Genomic DNA, 20,962 nt, shown 5'->3' with positions numbered 1-20,962 from the left:
TTCATTACGATTTTAGCACAATAACAACTGATAACTGTAATAACTGTACTTGTATACAATACATTGTACACTTGTATTAGTTTAATCAAACAGTGTATGATCTTTCTTTAAATTATGCCATCCTTTGTACATAAAATATTAGGCTGGGAAGTAATTAGTTACAAAAGCAATTCAAGTAAGGTTTTGCATTTTGAAGAAAAACACATTATTATGAAGTGTATTGGAGGAAATATTCACTTACAAGTTGTGTTAGTCTGGTCACAGCCAGTTACAACTGTCCAGTATCACAACATACTGGATCCAGGATCTGAAATCATTACACTTTAGCCTTTCATGCTCTGAGAAACAAAAGCAGAGACAGCTTTGTTGCCATTATCTTAAGACCAAAATCTCCTTAATGAGCCTGCTAATACACTCCTGCCTCCTTCTGGAGATAGAGGAGAAGCTCTTTGAACAATAGAAACTTTTTATCTTTCTATTAGAAAGATAAAAAGCGTGTGAGCAAAGATTTGGGATCAAAGTTCCCAAATCCCCAAATGAAATGATTATGACTTGAACCGCAGCTTATATGGTCTTTAGGGAGATTTGAGCATACATTTTAGCAATATAAGTAGTTTATCCAAACAGGAATATGCTTATTGTGGGAGTCCATGAACAAGGCCTTATACAACCACATTACTTTTGCTGTTGCATTTAGTAAAACCTCACCAGATGTTCTGGAAATATGCAATATATTATCCTCCTACATCCCTTTTGCTCTTCTTAGATCCAAAATCAATGTGAGCACTATCAATTATGAAGTAACACTGAACAACTCACTGGGTATTTATGTAGACATCATGAGAAAACACGCACACTATTTCAAAGTTACATAAAACATGACATTTTGAGATAACCCTCTCTAATCCAAGGAACAACTTGTTCATCTTTCTACAATATTGTAATGATGGCGAAGAACCAAGAGTCAATCTGCCCTGATTACGTTTGAACGGACAAGATGTTGAACTTTCTGCAGCCTCTGCTGGCACATCTCACATGATCATGATGACGCAGAGCGAACTCTTAGGATTATCATTTTTTTATTTGACCAAGTAAAAACAGCTTCTTAACTCAGTTAGATCTGACTCAATACACATGTGCTGCTTTTTCAGGTAAGTACAGTCTTAAATATTCTTGAGCAACCAAACTCAATTAGTTTGCTTCGAAATTGTCACACAGATTGAGACAACAAGTTCTCAGTGTTGCCAGCTGTTATTGCTCTGAAATGAAATGAGTGAATATGAAAAGCAGCCCAAATGATCATGCGTTGTGCCATGTAAGAGGCAGCCAGGATTACTGGGCTATTTGATAGAGGATTACGGAGTTAAAAGTTGCAAAGAGCATAGATGCTTTAGAATGAAAGATAGCCATGCAAAAGCTTCAAAAACCCTGGTATGTGTTTTGAGCAACAGAGGTTTTAAAAAGTAAATGAGCACACATGTCCAGCATAAACTCAATATCTTTGCACACTGCTACCCAGGAGATCTGCGTCTTTTATGTAGTGTAGTGTTTAAATATTGCATTGCTTGCTTTTACATTTGAAAATAAAGAAAAGATAAACAAAGATCTAATTCATCCATTATTTTCTTAGATGAAATAGCGGATATTATCAAATCCATATTGTCTTGTGTCATACAAAATGCATAAGGATTAGAAAAAGCAGCATCTATGCATCCAAATGGTAGAAACAGGTTTGAACAAGACAGGACGCAGATATGTCTGTGGCCCAGTTGCTTAAAACATTGAGTCAATAGAAACGGGTTCCGGCAGAGACGAACTGCTTGCATCAGAGCAGACAACAAATGGAGATGGAGGCTGGGGCTCATATGCTCATAAAGTGGCGGCAGGAGGGGATATTGGAGAGGATGCCAGAGTTTGGGTATTAATGTCAAATGAACAATGCCATTGGCCAAGGCATATCCAACGTGCCATCTGTCAGGGATGGTCAGCACAGATCATGTGTGGCTGCCGTGTCGGGTATTTGCAGATGGGGGAGACGAGGAATTGTGATGTAAATGTACTGTGACGCAGAGAGGATTAAACATATGTTAATGAAATTTTACAGTTACAGTTTGTCTTGAACAACAACTTCATCTAATGATTTCCTGATTCTGTGCAGAGCTGCTTGTTTTTTTGAGGCTTGCACTTCATGAGTGAGTCAAATCAAGTGGCTATCTCTTGAGTTACTAGCTTACTATAATACTATGTAAATGATGTTTGTTTCTTCTGACTGGTCTCCTTGTGTAACTGCAGTTCAAGGTCAGTAACAAATGTTGTACTTAGCACCCGTTTTTGGACTGAATCAAAGTGAATTAAAATCAATTTCATTCTAATGCAATGTTACCCTTTTAACTTGACTATGAACAAATATGAAGAATTTCATTTAGAATAAGAAGCTTGGAACATTTCATATTGTTTATTTACCAAATTACATCAACAATAGATTTAAAATGTAATCGATTTCTTTGTTCCAGATCATGTAACAGTACAAAAATGGCAACTTAATCAACAATATTGGACCAAAAAAAAATGCGTAAATAAAATATGTTTGACATCACATACATAAATGGATGACATATTATTAAAGTGGTAAGACAATTTACAATAAGATAATGTATGCACTGCTAAAATAAAAAATTGTATTTGGGAGAAGCAAATACGAGCTTTCTTCCAATCAAAACAATCACAAAGGTTTCATATAAAGCAGCAGTTTTAAATGTGTCATTTACAGTAAATAACAATGAAACATGTCTGACAAAACAATGTATTTCAGACAGGAAATCGTTTGCAAACCGTGGGGAAAGTCCTTGAATTACACTCACGACATAACGGCCATCATTCACATCTTTGAAAGCTCTTCTCGGCCTAAAACAAAGGAAGAGATGATATTAAAACCAAGGAATAGAACATGGTCATTCTGCCGAATATTGTACGATATGTATATAGAATATATACTTTTATATTTGACTTTCCCAAAAAAATTGATGCACAGTAAAACATTGGTCTATTGCAAGGTCAGTTATTAGTTTTGCCTTGTTGGTAGTAATTTAATAAAGTTCCGCTGTGACTCTGGTGTGGTCAGCTTTGCCTTTATGCTGCCTGTCTTCTGACCTCCTCCTCACCTTCTTGTCTTCGCTGGATTCTTTATTGACCAAGCCCTCGTCGCTGGCGGCCTGCAGGCTGTCGAAGGTGCCCTGCCTCTCTCGCTCCATCCCAGATGAGTTGCCTTCCCTCCGCCTGTTCTTCCAGGACTCCATGATGTCCTCCAGTCGGGAACACTTACCATCAGTGGTGCAGGCATACATACCTATAGGCACAGCCAGCACCATGGCTAAAACTATCACCACTATATGAATCAGCTTCTCCCTCTGTTCCATTTCAGTAATGTCACTTCCTGTAACAAACACAATGCACTGCCCGGGACGGGGTGCCTGGTTCTTAAGGGTTACACAGATGTCATATTTGGTTGCAGGCATCAGATCAGAGACAGAGTATGAATGAATCCCAGGGCCAATGTAGATCATCTCCTTCTTATCAGTACCTGTGCGGCCAAAGTGGATGGTGAACCAGGTTTCAGTTGGGTGGTCTAAAGCAGCGTGCCACTCGATGGTGATACCACGTACTGTCTGTTTGGCAATACGGATGTCAATGTAGACATTTTCATCACCAGCCGCAGGTGGAGCAGGGTTTCCAGGGAGGAGTGATGACTGGGAGCCATCTTGAGAGGGGACGTCCAGGAAGATGGTGACAGAGGAGTTTCCAATGAAGTTGATAGCATTGCAGGTGTAGACACCACGATCAGTTTTATGGAGGGATGGGATCAAAAGGAGGGATCTGATGGTTTCTTCATCCACTCGTTCCTGAGACTCTGGGGGTAAAACAATGATAACAATTGTTAAATTAAAGGACATAGATGCTTAAATAATAAAACTCAGCTCATTTAGTAAATTATCTTAAGACTTGTATCCACGTGTTATAAAGTTGAGCTGTGTGTCTGCAACACAGTTAGTGACATAGCAGGGTCTGTAGTGGCAGCAGCAGCCTGGTTGCTGTTTGTTAATAATGAACTGGATACTGGCAGTCAGTCTGCAGTAAGCACTCCACTCTAAAGGTCTAATGACGCAGATATTCATTTAATTGCAGAGCTGACATTAGGTAGGCTACAGCACACTATAATCTCCCAACACTCTTAATCATAACTGATGGTGTTGTGCAGATTGCGAATCAGGGGTGATTATATCGCATTGGGCCAATATCCAGATTTAGCTCTCCTCATCTTAAAGAGGGGTTATGAGGTCTGCGATTAAAAAGTGTTAAAGTAACTAATTCAGCAAAATATATCGCTCTGGATGTGTGGATAATATATCGTGCACATCACACCCTCACCATGAAATCCTCTGATTATCTTCAGACCATATGTCCACCACACTGCAGGGTCTGGCCTGGCCTTGGCGAGGCAGCGCAGGGTGAGGTTGGTCCCCTGAGGTAGCCTGATGTTGGAGGACGGGGTGGTGACGATGGGCCTCACGCACGCCTTCAGCTCGACCTCATGGAAGAATTTTCCCTCCCTAAAGTCCGGACCTGAACAGGTCAAGTAGGAGTTCATCAATATAATCGGGGGGCTCAGAGACTTTATGAACTCCACAAAGCCCTTCAGGCGGCAATCGCACAGCCATGCGTTGTCGTGCAGAGCGAGCACGATGTTCGGCCCTAAAGCACTCGCATCCCGCTCCTCCGTGCTCTGTAGTTTTTGATAGAGAGGCCAGTTTTGAAAAACCTCCTTCGATATGACCGTAAGCCGATTGAAAGATAAGTCTAAGTAAGTCAGACCCGGCAAATATTTTAAGGCATGCTCCGGCAGGACATCCAGCTGATTGTGCTTCAGGTCCAGGATCTTCAGACCCGGCGTGTCCTCGAACGCTGTCCATGGTACTGAGCGGAGCTTGTTCCCCTGCAGACGGAGCTCGGTCAAGTTCCCCAAACCCTCCAGACTCTTTGAGTTTATCACTGTGATGTCATTGAAGTTCAACCACAGGTTCTCTAATGCAGGCGTGTTTGAGAATGCCCCTCTGGGTATTTCAGTCAAGTGACATTTTTCTATTCGGATCTTGGTCATATCATCTGGAAGGTTCTCTGGTATGGCACCAAACGCGCTCTCCTCCATACATATGAGCGACCTGTGATTAAGGGGAAGATTTTAAAGGTTGCCTAATGCTTTATAAACCTGACATTTTCTAACACCACAAATTACAGCTTCAATAAAGCCCCTGTAGCTTACTTTTATACGCAGTTTTTGCATAACCATATGTCTTTTAATTGCCCTGCCGTCACCTACTGACACAGTTGGGTTAAAAATACCTGAGCCTTGCTGAAGCTACAACACTTACCTTCCATGACGGTCTTCTACACAGCTGCATCCGCGTAAACATTGAGCATAAGTTTCATGCGCCTTGATGCTAAGCACAGCTATAACTAGCAGGTAACAAATTATGTCCATAGTCCGAGAGAAATCCTTAAATTTAGGGTTACATTCGTGCTCAAGACATGTCGAGTGTGGCTGCCGAGTGAAGCCTGCTAAGCTTAATCCCTGACAGACCGCCTAACTAAACAAGTGGCATCTAATTCCTTGGTGAGACATGCATGCCAGTGTAAGCAGGTCTGACACACTTTGTATATAAGGCACTTTCTGGCAAATCAACCTTAATAAAGAGTGTTTAAGTAACCAGGTTTTTCAATAAATCAGTTTTTGGTTTGAACCCCAAAATAACAGGTTAATTTGATAGTGTTATAAATAAAAGAGCTAAAAGTACATATCTGGAGGAGTTGTTCAAAAGCTGATTGTATCAGAGTCTTATTTCAATTTTATAAAATATAAGCAAATGATTCATTAAGATTAGTGAAGTCATTACGACAAACAAATCCCTAAAAGAGACAAAAACTGATCCAAAGTTTTTAAATTCTGAAATGATTCCTGGAAATGTGTTTGATCAGCTTAATAAAGAGCATCATTTAGCACGCTTTTCATATCATTGCAGGAAAACCCTTGAACCAAATTGATTAATATTACTGTAAAATAATGTACAAATAAAGATGTATTAATATGTTGAGGTGGGAGATATAAAAACACACAGTACCACTAACTGGATATGTATATATAAAAGTTTATTCAACTATAATCAAATAATATCATTGGAATAAATAGATCTACATTTAAAAGGGTAATGATGCCTCTAGGTGGCACAAAACAGGAGATATTTCAGTATGTGTCTCACTGAAAGGAATTAGATTGTCTTTAAACATTACATTTTTCATAATTTCCACCATATTTACATTGTGTCATTGTTCAGTCCTTTCTGTACTTCTCTCCAGCTCCAGCTTCTCTCCATACGCCAGAGTGTTGAACCATGCCTATGTGTATATCTTCTCTGAGAACATATGACAGATATATACAGAGGCACAGACATAACTGTATATGTAAGTGTACATCATCCAGTACATTATATACAAAAAATACACATACATATATGATATAAACAATAGATTTTCTACCGGTGCATTCCCTTTATGTCAGATCAAGTTGCAGAGGTTTCTTTGCTGAGCCATGAAAGTGAGATAAAACATAGTTTTACAATGATTGTTATGCTCTTTTAACTTTAGTTTTCTCTTACAGGCGAATTAATCATTTTGAAAAATGAGTGTGTTTGCATGTTGTTTTGCCATTAATGTTTGGATACTTGTTGGACAGTCCAGTGAGTTTCACTTTGATATGTATGAAACATGATTTTCTTAGAGTTGATTAAAGTGTTACATATTCCTCTAAACTGATATTTCCATTATAGTGCATCGTGCGAAAGTCCTTTGATAGAAGTTGGTTCTCTGTGGCGGCGGAGTTGGTGGCATGATCCAGCGAGGAGGGACAGGTGGGGGGGAATCCCAAGGTGTCGGCGTATGGGAGCGCGTTGGAGGGGGACTGACGTCAGGATGTTGTTGAGGGCGAGAGCATGGGCAGTGATGTGGATATGGATGTTGATGGAGATGGGGGTGGTGATGAGGGTGGTGATGGTGATAGGGATGATGATGTGGATGATGATGGGAATGAGAATGAGCATGGGGATGCGGATCGGTTTGCGTATGTGGATGAGGATAAGGATCGGTTTGGCTGTCAGGTTTGGGATGGGGATGGGAATGGGGATCGTTTTGTGTATGGGGATGTGAATGGGAATTAGGGGTCAGACTGGCACGTGGAAGCGGGTGAGTGCGAGGAAGATGGCGTGGCGCAGGTGCTGGAGCTGGAGCATGACGTCAGCAGAAGTACTCATTAGGTTGTCCCTCTATCTTAGCCGTGGCCTCAGAGTCCAGGCTGGATCGGGCTGACAGAAGCCTATTGGATTCCTCTGGGTTCTGTCTGTTCAAATATTCGCCCTCAAGCCCTTTGGCCTTCGTACCAGGCGAAAGTGTTTCAAAGGTCACATATGAATCTTGTATGTCCTTGGTTTTCTTTCCCCAGTACTTTTGAATGCGTCTCTTCAGAGCCCCGCAGCAGACGATGACAGTGAGCGGGACTGCGATGATACAGGCCACCGTGATCACAATCACATTAATCAGTCTCTGGGTCCCAGTTGCACTGGCTGCTTCATCAGTGGAAAATATGACACACTGCTCCTTCTTGGGGATCAGCCCCCTCACACAAACACAAGCAATGTACTTGGTTCTTGGCACCAGGCCTTCGATGGTTACACGGTTTTGCCCTGCCCCAACATTGATCTTCCTCATGTCCCTCTCTCCAAACACAGCATACAGCACACTAAATGCTGTTGTGTTCTTGGCCTTGGGGGCTCTCCAGTTCAAATAAATTGTATTGTCTGTGTCCCCCACCACCTTTACTGAGCGGACCACCCTGTCAGGGTCCTGCTGCAGTGATGACGTGTTGGCTGCCAGATTGCTTAGATTAGTCTTCTCCAGATCCAAAAGTGCATCTGGGTTGGAGGAGGTGGCAGGCCCAAGGGTGGCTCTGTCAGCTAGGCTGTAACTGGCTAGTCCCGGATCAGGACCAAGTCCAGGTGGAAGGCCTGGATCCAGGGCAGGCAGGGTTGAAGGTGTGGAGGTTGGAACCACATATCTGGCCACCAGTTTCTCCTGGTATGCAGCTTTGCCCACAGGGTTGGGTTTCTTGACTTTGGCTTTCTTGTCATTGCTGGTTTGGTTCCCCTCTGGTTTTGGTGAGTTAGAGACAACGAGAGAAATGACAGCTTCAGCATTTCCAGCATAGTTAGTGGCCTTGCAGATGTATTTCCCAGAATCCCGATAGGATACAGCAGGGACACTGAGGATGGACCAAGTGATTCCCTCTTTTGAAGTCTCCTGCTGGACTGCGATGACAGACAGGGGAAAATAGTATTGTCACACAATGGTTTCAAATGGATAACGTATGATAAAGAAATAAGATATGACGTTGCTTTTATATGAAACAGCCCCTTTCATTGATGCGAAAATGAAGCAATGGTCACAGGCAGTGTTGCATAACTCACTGTTGAAGCCACAGCTGTCAGTCAGACATACAACCTTACTATCTCCACTGGTTGCTTTCTGTTTAATTAACAACAGCACTACAGTGCTGACAAAGGCCTCTTATCTCAACACAATACAGAGAGAGACCCTGATAGTCCAAGACCTGCTGACTCACCTGTTCCATTAAGTTGCCTCCCATCTGCCTTGCGCCATGTTAGGTCTGGGATAGGGACCCCAATGGTCCCACAGCGCAGCAGGACATTGTTCCCAACAGCACTCCGGACTCGTGCCACAGCTGTGTGTATACGTGGGAGCTGACAGCGCCGAAGCTCTGCGTCACTGAACAAAACCCCGGATACACTCTCTGGAGCTGAACACCGAAGCCTTGTGTCAATGAAAGCCACCGAAAGAGTGGGAGACTTCTGGAACTGGATCAGGTCGTAGAGCCGACAGTCACACACCCAGGGGTTGTCGTGGAGACCTGAGGGTGAAGGTACATGTGAGGCTACAAGGAAGACCAGCGTCCAGCTGTGAGCAAAGTGATAGAGCAGCCTGCAGATGGCCGGTGTGGATGTTAGGATGCTAATCCTGTAAGAGGATTAACATTTAATTCATAAACTACAACGGCAATGATGATGATGATGATGATGATGATGATGATGATGATGATGATGATGATGATGATGATGATGATGATGGTCTTGTGATCAAGGACAGGTTAGCCGTCCTTTCAAACTTCTTTCCTGACTTTTCTGCATATGAGAATTGGATAAACACAGAAGATGAGCAATGGTATGTAAAATTAACTTTTACAGTATTTGTCAGCAATTATGACTTCTCTTGTATGTTTAATTATTACACTTTTTTTTTTACTATAATGCTGTTTATTAATTTCATTTAAACAAGCTTCCATGTATGGGTGTCCATACTCATAATTATTTACAATACATTAATTTACAACCATGAAATAAAATATTGTGTACCTAATATATACGACCTAAAAACAGTTTGTTAAAATAAAGTGCTACTTTGGTCCTTAATGTAGAATGTCTAAAATGGTTTTCCAAAACATGCTTTCAAATATTAATGGAGAATTTTAAATTAACTACGACCAACCATACATCAAACGACGTGTTGCTTAGCAACTGTTTTTTTTCAGCTGCCATTCAAGATTGATGCTCGGCGCAAAATTAATTAACACTCTTCCTTTACGCGGAGTGATGAAAGTGAACTATCGTATTTTAAATTGAGACGTGCATACATCATCACTGAAGTCCTTACCTAGTATCATCTTGGAGCTCTCTGGCCCTTGAACAGGTTTTGCTACGAGCCAGGTAGAAAGCACCTCTGCCGGCAGGGTCAGCAGGCTGTTGCTGGACATATCCAGGTAGGTGAGGTTCTTGATGTAAGTGGTGGCCTCCGCTGGCAGAGAAGTGAGCTGGTTGTTGTGCAAATCGAGAAGTCTGAGACTGGGCATGTCCATCAGAGATTCCCAGGGAAAGGCGGTGAGGGCATTCCCGTCCAGACGAAGCTCTTCCAAGTTGAGCAGTCCCCGGAAACTGTCTGGGCTCAAGGCGGACAGCGTGTTGAAAGACATCCACAGGAATTCCAGACTGGAGAGGTAGTTGAAGGCTTCGCTCGGTATCCGCTGGATTGCCGTCTTCTCAATGCGCAGTTTGGACGTGTCAATAGGAAACCCAACAGGCACAAGAGATATCTCGGGATCATTGCAGATCACACTCCTTAAAGAGAGACAGACATATGTTAATTTGTGTAGACTTCCAGATAACACCGAGCAAATTGCACATATAATTATGTGAGCAATAACTACAAAGTTGGAAACTTGCATTGAAGTATTATATTAAATAATGTTAAAATATAGGGGAGACAACAGTGTCAAATTCACTAGCAAATTAATGTGTGGCTAATCGTTCTTGAAAAAAAGATTTCCAAAGCCATCCGAACTCGCAAAAAAACGCATAGATGGGGAGGTTGAAAGAGCCTTTCAGAGATAATCCTGCATTAAATAAAATTGGACCGACATGCACTCCCTGAATTATCTTTTGAACACGTGTTCAGCTCTTTGCAAGCATCTGGCATCATATGAGTATACCTGTCTATTTAAAAGATGCGTTTGTGCGCAAAAAAGAAACAGAACAACTGCTTGTTGTGTATGTTCTTGATTTAAAATAATGTGCATCTGGACATCCTACTTACCTGGCCTTTGATCCATCACTCAAGTTGTGGTAAAAACAGCTGCACTGCGACGGGCAGGAGCTCACTGGGGAGAGAAGCTCACCTGTGGCCATGTAGAGCCCCAGGAGCAGGAAGAGGAACATTTTGGCCCTCTTTTACGCATACGCAGTTTACCTACATGCGCCCAGTTTGCGCCCACTGAAGTCAAACAGACTGGATTTTTTTCTCTCATTTACAGGAATATCATCCGCATCGCTTTGTCCCACCGCTTCGCTGTCCCATAGTGATCCGACTGCTATGAGTCCCGAGATAAAAAGGATAGACAAGGATTAGCGAAAGGACTGGCGTTCTTTTCATTTGGATGCGTATTGCATCCCTGAATCCGATAGGCTGCGCAGAGACGTCCCTATTTATTATCACAGAAAGACACTTCCGAAATGGTCATAATCCACTGTGATGTTTGGATTTTTTATTTCCCTCCAATGTAGTTTGTTCATTTGAGCCCTGCCGTGACTGTTAATCTGTAAATGGGCAGCGCTGTGTTTTACCACAAGGTGGCCCCTAGAACACAGCCTGTGGCTCCTACCTTGGAGCTTTTGCACTCGACAGATGCTCACTCAACATTGTCTTAATCCATCCTTTTTTCTTTTTTTAGAGAACTTCTGATATTTTTATTTTTTAAAAAAGCAAATAAAACTGCTAACTTTAGAACGCAGATTTAGATACTTTGATTTATCTTAAGTAATATGTTTCATGCAAAGTAGGACCCTGCTGCTGGGGCCTAAGTTACTAGACTAGAAATTAGCAAAAGTGCATCAAATTATTTCATTATTACATACCTGCCATTCACAATCAACCAAACCACAACTAAATGTACTTGACTGTGAGAAACCATTAAGATGCCCTTAAATATAAGTAGAACTTTTTTCTTAAAATAATTCAAATATCTTAATATATATCGATGCTCGTTTCAACTACACTTCTTAATGCTCTTGCTTTACACTTTTTTTTCTGTTTAATGTTCTTGTTTTGTATTGTTATTTGAGGTGTTCTTGAAAGTCATGCCAATCCCAATAAAATAAATTTGAAATGTATTATTCACACATTGGTACTGTATCATAAATATTTGTGATATATTATAAGTGTATTATTAGTTATAGTTTAAAGAAGCTTCAATAAGATTTTGATCAAGAGAAGTACAATAGAACAAGTACATCGTTATTACAAAAATATTCTTAAGCACCCTAATTGTCTATATCTACTGTGTAATACTCATTTCTTATATTAAGTGGTCTGAAGAATCCTTTTTTACCTGGGAATTCAGTAACAGGAAACAGAGAAAGGTTTTCTAAATGAACGTAATATGTCGCAAGAAAGATACTGAAATAGAAAGGAATGTATGTTAAATCCGATTGAGTAACTTTAGTAACCGATGTCATAGTCCCAGAGTACGAGAGGATAATACCTCCAACTGTAAAGCTTTTCTTTTGCAATAAAGCTAAATACTGCATAAGTTATTTGGCACAAGATCTGTGTTCCCCTTGGCATTTCATCGCGCTGGGAGTTCAGTGTTACACTTTGTTAGCACTGAAAAGCGTGCCAACTCTGTCCGTAAGAGATGACGAAAGCCAGGCCTTTATTGTGTGTGAACAACTTGGCAGCAAAAACTCGCTTTACATCTCACATTTACTACAGACCCAGTTCAAAGGTTTTATTTAAAAAAAGGTTGATAGAGATGAATAAATCCTATTGATTGGTAATCATATATCAATAGAGATAGTAAAAGTAACTGACTTGGTATTTGCCCTACATTTAAGATTTTTTGCATTTAACCTCTTAAGTTATATCCCACTGAGTCACAGGTTACTCATTATGACTGGTTTTACAATGGTGCATGTCTGTACTGAGGCTGAAGGTGTTGGGCAATCATGTTCGAAACATTCCATATTGCACTACAAGTAGTTAATCTTATTTGCTGAAGGCCTTAAATAAAGCTGCCCTTTACATCGTATGAACCAGAAGAATGGACTTAGTTTGAGCAGCAATGTCATTCTTAGGGTGCAAAAAATCGACAAAGAACCCATAAGTAGCATTTTAATGAATGGGGTTTGGGAACATTGAGCTATCATTTAATATCAGTACTTAATGAATAAAGTCAGTTGTCAAAATACAAATTTAGAGTTTGCTTAACTGATGTATGACCACTTTCAGCAGAAAAACGACATGAAAAAAACATCCACATTTTATTTCAGTTACTTTTTTGTTGCAACATTTCTTTACCATTTTGTTTTAGTTTAATTAAACATTAAATTTTATGATGGAGTTTTTTTTATGTGACTTTAAAATAACAAATTCTGACCAAAAATAGCCAACCGCTTTTATGTGACCCTTGCACACTTAAACTCATGTTACGGTCAACTAAGGGCATAAGGACTTCAGGAGCATTTGTTCAGAGCCATTTACTTTACAACAGGATATAAAGTTTTCAAAAAAATATATAAACATATATATCAACTGTTACAAATAAAGATGAAATCATTTTGTTTTCAGACACATCCCTTTTTTTTATTCTTAGTTCTTTTTTTGATGGTGATATGTTTGGAAGAGATTGATCAATAGAGTTTTGAGGAGATACAATCTGTATCTATCAAAAATAAATCACATTGTCACAATCATTTCATGAGAATAGGTAACAAATATTGAATTACAACTTTATGGGAAACAGGGTAGGCTATATTCAATGTTGACCATTATGCTGAAAGGACTTTTCACACATTTTCTTATATATTTCTAAGATTTTTGATCTTATAATCCTGGGACTGGAACATTTTGAGCAACACAAAGTCATGATTGTGCCCCCTACATCCCTATGGCCTGAAAAGCATGATAAATCCATGAAGGCTGAGGATGATGGCTGGATTTCATGTCATTCACATAAATCTGAACAGGAACAAAGCCTTTTATTTTACGTCACATATTTTCCTCTTATCACCCACGAAACTCTCTCTGTTGACACATGTTGTGTCTAGAGTAAAAAAAAGGGCAATTACTTTTTGTCATCTATTTTTTAAGGCAGATGCCACGTTTGTTTAATCCTTTGAGGTCAGTCTGAGTCTGAGTCTCTCTCAAAAGTCATATTCCCTACAAAAAACTAAAATATGTCCACAAAACCACTGCTTACGTGTCCCGTTTTATATCCACTAGTCCATGGGAGAGTCCTGCCATATGGGACAAAGGATTAATGAAGATACAGATCAACAGTACTTACATGGATCCTCTGCGTGGTCTCAATAATCACTTTGTGTCATCAATCAGGGAATGGACAGTTACTATAATGAATTGAAATGCATCAAATACATCATATAAAATACAAACTGAGAATAAACTGAATGTGCTTGAAATTATAAATCAATAAATCAAAATGAATTAAACACAATCTCTGGCAAGAAACATGGAATTCTAAAAATAATGGGGTTGTTTTTGTTATTGCTTAGTGGAGAGAATCGTTTGTGGTTGGAAGGTTTTGTTATCTTCCTTACTGTGGGTGTAGCTTTGATTGGCAGGAGGCTGGGGCTCTGCAGACACCTGTTGTGTCTCCTTAAAGCGACGCAGATATGTGGGCTGCATCAAACGCGTCGTCAGTCCTTTGACATCAGCAGCGGCTGCATCCTCACCGGGACGCGAGGATACAAAGGCTTGTTGTGTAACTAATTGAGGGCTTATATTGCGGTGGTCAAATACGCATTAAGGGTTGCAGTTTGTGTGGTTATGTTCATTAAGACATTCCTGCACGGATTGGGGCGAAAAAGAGTGGGGGGCTTTACATAATAAAGTGCATGCTTTTCACGTGAAATGCCCCTTTAAAAGCAGGCTCCTTCAGCTACACTGAGGCACATCGTAAACGACCGGGTTGGGAGTAGTGAAAAGTCTGTGACAGCTGTACCTACTTTGTTGTGTCAATTCGGCTTCAGGATGGTCTCGTCGTACCCTTTACCGGAGGGCTTCTCCGACTTTGATGTGTTCTCCCTGGGAACCTGTCTGCTGGTGGAGGGTGAGTAATTTTGTTTTGTGCTGGAGTAGAGCCAAAATAATGCGAGCCTGCTCCTGCTGTGAGGCATTAACCTATGAAAGGACCTGGCGCCACCCGGGCACTGATAGTGTAGCTATTGTTGTGGGAGGCAGGGTCTGTTTTTCTCTAAACTTGCAAATTAATTCACATATAATGTGTAAACAAAGACATGACTGCGATGTTTACAGACAGCATGTTTATGAAATATCACGATGCTTCATGTTCCGCAGAAAGCATCTGTGTGTGTGCGCGCACTGATTTCCATCTATCGCCACACACTGCCTTCATTCATGATTGTTTATTTGTGTTTCCTCAAAGGCATGCTGGGCTTCTTGCTAAATGCGGTGACAATCGTTGCTTTCTTGAAAGTAAGAGAGCTCAGGACCCCCAGCAATTTCCTTGTGTTCAGCTTAGCGATGGCTGATATTGGCATCTCTATGAACGCCAGCATCGCCGCTTTCTCCAGCTTCCTAAGGTGAGTGATGTAACCACCCCTTTCATAATAAAAGCCAAGGTCTGACTAAATGTGGCCAAATGAATTGTGATGTGGATATAATTCTTGGCTAGCTGTCCACAATATGATTAATGCACACGCATCTGTAAAATCGATACAGGGAGGAACAATCAGGGCTGTAAAGTGGAGGGGGAGTGGTCAATGAAGGCTAAGTCCTGTGTCATAATGTGAGCTGCAGGGGATTTTCAAACTGGAATAACGAGATGAGATGCTGCTCTCAGTTTTTATGGGTCTAAGGATTATAAAACCGATTATTGTTATTTATATTATTTGTATTATAGACCCATAGTCTGAAATTAGTAATTTAATTGTTTTCATAAATCATTATTTCTATGAGTGCTTTGTGTGTATTTTTTCACTAATGGATTCATCATTTTCTGAACACCTCTGACTCAAGGTACTGGCCATATGGCTCCGAGGGATGCCAGACTCACGGTTTCCATGGCTTCATCACAGCTCTCTCTAGCATCCACTTCATGGCTGCCATCGCCTGGGACAGATACCACCAGTACTGCACCAGTAGGTCAACATCTGCTATGTCTGCTATGTCCCCTACCCTGTAGGAAATACATAATTTCCCTCCCCCTCCTGAAGCACAGGCTCTCACACAGGCACACACACACACACACACACACACACACACACACACACACACACACACACACACACACACACACACTCACACAACATTCAAGTAGCAGGTTATTGTTCTTGGTCTCCAGCTGATCTTAAGACCTCCTGCTATTCTACAGAGGCCAGCTGGTCAATAAGCTGCCAGTTGTCTTTTAATTTGCCATAGGCCATTCTCCCACCCTGTCAAAAATAATGACCAAATATCCTTTAAATAACAAACATTGTTATAACAGATAATAACATATTTGTAAAACTGCGACCTGGAAGGCATGATGTTGAGAAGAAAGTAATATCTTTTCATGGTGATACATAAAAAAACAGCTCTCTTGCTATTTTTGAGTCATCGTTATTTGCAGAATATAAGAGAAAAAGAATGTAGCCCAACATAGGGTCGGCAGTATAATCCATTTACCATGCTAATTGGAGAGCTAGTTACTCCGGTTTTACCATATACAAGCACATCACTTTGGAAATAGCGTGATCTTTGTTGGAGGTTTTAGAAACAGTAGTGGTGAATGTTTTGATCTTGTTCTTATCAGGGACAAAGCTGCAGTGGAGCAGCGCCATCACTCTGGCTGTGTTTGTCTGGCTCTTCACTGCCTTCTGGTCTGCTATGCCCCTCATTGGCTGGGGAGAGTATGACTACGAGCCCCTCAGGACCTGCTGCACCCTGGACTACACTAAAGGAGACAGGTGTTGTAAACACACACACACACACACACACACACACACACACACACACACACACACACACACACACACACACACACACACACACACACACACACACACACACACACACACACACACACACACACACACACACACACACACACACACACACACACACACACTTCACAATGCAAACACAATTAAAATAGAAGTCAATGTATTCTCTGTGCCTCACTGGGAGTCATTTCTTTTACAGCCGTTTGTGCATTTTTATCTCAACAGAAACTACGTGTCCTACTTGATCCCAATGTCCATCTTTAACATGGCTATCCAGGTGTTTGTTGTCATGTCCTCTTACCAGTCCATTGCACAGAAATTCAAGAAGACTGGCAACCCCAGGGTAAGTAGAAAAAAACAACAACCAGCCAGACTAAATTCAACAACTCCAACCACTTAGGATCAGAAAAATAAAGTGACACACACAAACATATTGTATGTTGTCAACTGGAGACAAACCGGTTTTGCTTAGGTTGCTCCGAAATCAATATCAAACACATTCTTGATGCAGAGGAATTCAGAAATATCTATAAAGACCAAGACACGTATAGTTGTAAGTATGAGAGCAGTTGCACAAATCCTAACAAATATGCAATTAACATAAAGAGGAATCCTGCTTTGAAAGCATCCATCAGCAGTTGTGGAATATAAGTTTGTGCATTTAATCAAGTACTTGACTTAGTTACTTAAATTGAGTCTTTTTTTCATCATCCTTTCTTCTCTCAACCGCATTACTCTATAATGTACTTCTGCTGCAGTGCATTTATTGGATAGCTTGAGTTAATTTTTTTCTTTACAAATCAACAGTTCAAATATATGAAAGGTGTATGAAATTTGCTTTAAAAATGTGTATGCAAGCATAGGAAGCAATACGCGGGCATATTCAGAGTGACAAAACAGACAGTGAATGGGGAGCATGCAGGCAGTAACATATATAGGTCATTGCCCCTGGGGGAAGACTGGGTGCTTCAGTAGGGAATGCGGACAGTAGCTGGTGCGTGGTGAAAGAACAATGTATCTGTGAATGGCGAGTTCAATAATGGAGTTCCTCAGGGGCTAAATCAGGTTGCCTCACTTTATGTTGCATAAGCCCATTACTAACAGTCATCTGAGTTGGCTGGAAACACTTCCATCACACGCTCACTGACTCCGGAGTTCAGACACCAAGCTCTCCACGAGAGCAATATAATTATGTAGAATATAGCCACACAATATGCTATGAAAAGCTTGTCTGTTGGTGAGAAGTTGGGTCTGATGCTTTTTAAATATCTTCAAATGCTTCTCTAACTGGCTTTTCTGGTGAATACTCAAAACCAGAAGCTGTGTGTGGAATATTTAACTTAGTCTAAAGATCATATCACTTCAAAGCAGAGCTGAAACAAGCTGGAACAACATATATGTGTGGATTCAATTAAAAAGAATGTCCAACTTCAAAGCTACTTGAAAAGGGAACCTATATTTTAGGGGTTAAATTGAGACTGAATGTGTTCATTTGGACTCAGAATTTAGCCTCCTTGACCCTCAGACTGCCCCTTTACTCACTAGTAGGTTTTTTTTTATAGCCGAGCATGAATGGTCTTAGCACAGACACTGCTTCTCTCCCAGACATTATCCCAGGCGTGTGACTGCACCTCATGACTCGAGGCATTTTTGTCTCCTTCACTGCTTATGGTTGATTGGTAAAGGGGGCGAAGCCTGCGAGCTAGTTCAGGCAGTCAACTCGAGCACCAATGATACCTTAGCGCACAACGCCCCCTGCCGCTCTTACAACCAACCAAATGCAGCGTCCTTTGTTAGTCACACTATTTAAGCTACCGGATCTGCCTCCATCCGCATGGCTAATGCTGTGCTGCTGCTGCTTTCGTGGCTGCCGTTTACCTGCCCCACCACCACCCCAGCTTCCACCCAGCTTCCACCTGTAGGCTCGGGGATAGTTATCTAATCATCACTCCCTGTTCTATGCAAATATGTGGAGTGATGAGGCCCAAGCCTAGACACCAAACTCAATCTATATACTGCTTCTAATAAACATATTAAATGAAACACATGAGTTGTCTGACTGAACTACATTCATTTGTATCCCTTCTGCTCTGCTACTCTCTCTCTATCCTTGACCCTCTGTAGTTCAACCCCAACACTCCTCTCAAGACCATGCTGTTCTGCTGGTGCCCCTATGGCGCCCTGGCTTTCTACGCCGCTGTGGAGAACGCCAACCTGGTCTCCCCCAAGCTCAGGATGGTAAGGACAGCCAATAGACAAAAACCCTCCACTAGAGACACACATACAGAGAAAGTATCTTAAAAATGTAAATCCCACGTGTAGAATTTATGATTTCTCACTTTGGTAAGTGGCAGAAATCATTGCATGCAGCTGTCTCTTCCAAAACACAGAGTGCACCAATTCCCAAAGGAATAGACCTGTTTTTCTAAAATAAAATAGTTCTTTGAATGTATATATTATCATTATACTCATAAGATTTTACACACAGTGGTGTTAAATAATTAGCTGAACAAACTGTTCTGCTTTATCACTTGCTAACTCACCCCTCTCTGTGCAGATGGCTCCCATTCTGGCAAAGACCTCTCCCATCTTCAATGCCTTCCTGTATGCTTTGGGAAATGAGAACTACAGAGGAGGAATCTGGCAGTTCCTCACTGGGGAAAAGATTGAAGTTCCTCAAATTGAGAACAAGTCCAAATAAACTAAGCATGTAAAAATACATACACTTATTGTCCTGGTGATTTCTAGCAGGTACCTTTGTTTCTGTTTGTGAGTGTGTGTGCATGTGCTGTGTCTTGAACAGTGGTGGCCTTTTTCCTTTTTTCAAATCTGTCCAGGATAAGTTGTCTTTTGTTTCTACAGGTGTGTCAGGTACATTTTGTCAAACAAACATATGAATAGGCCTATTGAGTTGCTAAAAAGTGATACAAAAATGACAACCGTTGCTCTTTAGAAGGACTTCTAATTGCAGCATCATTTCATTATAGTATGTAAACGCAACATAAAAGATTGGACTTGGCTGCTTCTGTAACAAACACACAATCTTTCCTATTTTTTCTCGGTTTTACATATGATTTGATTAGATTTCTCTTATTAAATATGGATGATTTCCATTTTGGGTTCCTCTCAACAAATTCTTTAAACCGATGTCATTCATGATGTCCAAATATTCTAATAATTGATTTAAAAGATAAAGATGGTAGTCTTAACAGCTTCAAACCAAACAAACAGATATTAGCTAACGGAGTGTGTGTCAGATTTAAAACCCTTCATCTCTCTGGGCCTGACAGTCAGGAAGGCGTCCTTCCTTGTTTATTGCGCCTGTCAAGGAAATCTGAAAGTGTGTGCATGCCTCTCTTTATGGGATGTGTGGACGCGAGTGACCTTTGTATCCAGAGTAGAACTGCACTAATCCTCTAAACAAGAGGACCATTCTTCAATACACAGCCCCCACAACCAGTTGGAGATTAGTAGATGGCTTTAGATTAACTGGACATGCTTCTGGCCTGCGGATTTACATATAAAATAAAGACAGAAGTCTGTGTAATATTTAAATTGAGAAATAAGAGGAGTTGAAATTAATTATTGCCGTTTAATTAATCATTTAAAATGTATGATTCTTGTTTTTAACAAGCTATGGTGGCTCCTTCATGTTATTGAAATCCCGTCCATGCCCGAGGCTTCATTATATTAAATGTTTGCAAATCATAAATAATAATAAATAAAATTAAAAAATGTCCTTCAAATATATGTTTCCTTTTAAACCATATGTTGAAAACAGCATTACTCAAATGTTTTTTTTTTATGTATCGTTCAACCACAGTGTTAGACGATACACAATAACTTACTGGTTATTATATAATCAATATTCCTACAGTAGGTTTCAAAAACCATGCGTTCCACTCTAGTGATTTTGTTTGAATTCAGCCTATGTTTTTCGTGATGGAGTAAAAAGGAGTGTTACCAACATATGACTGACTTATTAGACCTGTATCATAACCTAAGTGGAAGGTGGACATCTTTTAAACATATGGATACCTACTATACAATGACACAGCAAGGTCATTGAAATTCTCAGAAGCACAAACAGGCCCATTCACAACTGAACACTCTAGTTTAAATTAAAAAGTGGGTCGTGCTTTGAAATACTTATATATTTGTGAGTGGTGAACACCAGATGTTCGGAGCCCAGAAATACAATATTCTACATTGCTCAATGTTTCACTTATCTTATTTTTCCCAATTGCTGTGATGTTTGATTAACCTTGAACAAA

General features: G+C 40.6%; 3 protein-coding genes across 5 annotated transcripts; 1 reads left to right on the top strand and 2 right to left on the bottom strand.

The window, feature by feature from the left end:
- Positions 1–2,336: 2,336 nt before the first annotated feature.
- lrit2 (leucine-rich repeat, immunoglobulin-like and transmembrane domains 2) lies at positions 2,337–5,611 on the bottom strand. Of its 2 annotated transcripts, XM_063875361.1 has the most exons (4): positions 5,427–5,611; positions 4,426–5,216; positions 3,162–3,907; positions 2,337–2,904 (listed from the first exon to the last, which is right to left on the bottom strand). In XM_063875361.1, exons 1-4 carry the CDS (start codon positions 5,534–5,536, stop codon positions 2,875–2,877), a joined length of 1,677 nt encoding a protein of 558 aa, XP_063731431.1. In that variant the 5' UTR covers positions 5,537–5,611; the 3' UTR covers positions 2,337–2,874. The 2 variants fall into 2 exon arrangements, with proteins under 2 accessions (XP_063731431.1, XP_063731430.1); XM_063875360.1 differs by having other exon boundaries at positions 2,337–3,907.
- A 1,280-nt stretch (positions 5,612–6,891) lies between these two features.
- On the bottom strand, positions 6,892–11,189 carry lrit1a (leucine-rich repeat, immunoglobulin-like and transmembrane domains 1a). Of its 2 annotated transcripts, none has more exons than XM_063875171.1 (4): positions 10,765–11,189; positions 9,829–10,289; positions 8,723–9,028; positions 6,892–8,408 (listed from the first exon to the last, which is right to left on the bottom strand). In XM_063875171.1, the coding sequence occupies exons 1-4, from the start codon at positions 10,884–10,886 to the stop codon at positions 7,342–7,344; spliced, it is 1,956 nt and encodes a 651-aa protein (XP_063731241.1). In that variant the 5' UTR covers positions 10,887–11,189; the 3' UTR covers positions 6,892–7,341. The 2 variants fall into 2 exon arrangements, with proteins under 2 accessions (XP_063731241.1, XP_063731242.1); XM_063875172.1 differs by having other exon boundaries at positions 10,847–11,189.
- A 3,196-nt stretch (positions 11,190–14,385) lies between these two features.
- On the top strand, positions 14,386–19,411 carry rgra (retinal G protein coupled receptor a). The gene is made up of 7 exons (XM_063875272.1): positions 14,386–14,794; positions 15,131–15,287; positions 15,724–15,845; positions 16,499–16,652; positions 16,914–17,031; positions 18,813–18,926; positions 19,246–19,411. Exons 1-7 carry the CDS (start codon positions 14,716–14,718, stop codon positions 19,387–19,389), a joined length of 888 nt encoding a protein of 295 aa, XP_063731342.1. The 5' UTR covers positions 14,386–14,715; the 3' UTR covers positions 19,390–19,411.
- The last annotated feature ends 1,551 nt before the right edge of the window (positions 19,412–20,962 follow it).

This window comes from Eleginops maclovinus, chromosome 22 (assembly GCF_036324505.1).
Source record: "Eleginops maclovinus isolate JMC-PN-2008 ecotype Puerto Natales chromosome 22, JC_Emac_rtc_rv5, whole genome shotgun sequence".
Classification (NCBI taxonomy): Eukaryota; Metazoa; Chordata; class Actinopteri; order Perciformes; family Eleginopidae; genus Eleginops; species Eleginops maclovinus.
This window is presented reverse-complemented; position numbering and strand designations above follow the sequence as displayed.

Bases quoted from the DNA above. Each gene is read 5' to 3' on its own strand.
- lrit2 (XM_063875360.1), bottom strand. From the start codon at position 5,536: ATGGACATAATTTGTTACCTGCTAGTTATAGCTGTGCTTAGCATCAAG. The intron at 5,217-5,426 runs GTAAGTGTTGTA...CCTTAATCACAG, and splicing joins GTAGAAGACCGTCATGGAAG to GTCGCTCATATGTATGGAGG. The intron at 3,908-4,425 runs GTGAGGGTGTGA...TTTTACCCCCAG, and splicing joins GATAATCAGAGGATTTCATG to AGTCTCAGGAACGAGTGGAT.
- lrit1a (XM_063875171.1), bottom strand. From the start codon at position 10,886: ATGTTCCTCTTCCTGCTCCTGGGGCTCTACATGGCCACAGGTGAGCTT. The intron at 10,290-10,764 runs GTAAGTAGGATG...TCTCTCTTTAAG, and splicing joins AGTGATGGATCAAAGGCCAG to GAGTGTGATCTGCAATGATC. The intron at 8,409-8,722 runs GTGAGTCAGCAG...CTGTCATCGCAG, and splicing joins GAGGCAACTTAATGGAACAG to TCCAGCAGGAGACTTCAAAA.
- rgra (XM_063875272.1), top strand. From the start codon at position 14,716: ATGGTCTCGTCGTACCCTTTACCGGAGGGCTTCTCCGACTTTGATGTG. The intron at 15,288-15,723 runs GTGAGTGATGTA...CTCTGACTCAAG, and splicing joins GCTTTCTCCAGCTTCCTAAG to GTACTGGCCATATGGCTCCG. The intron at 16,653-16,913 runs GTGTTGTAAACA...TTATCTCAACAG, and splicing joins GACTACACTAAAGGAGACAG to AAACTACGTGTCCTACTTGA.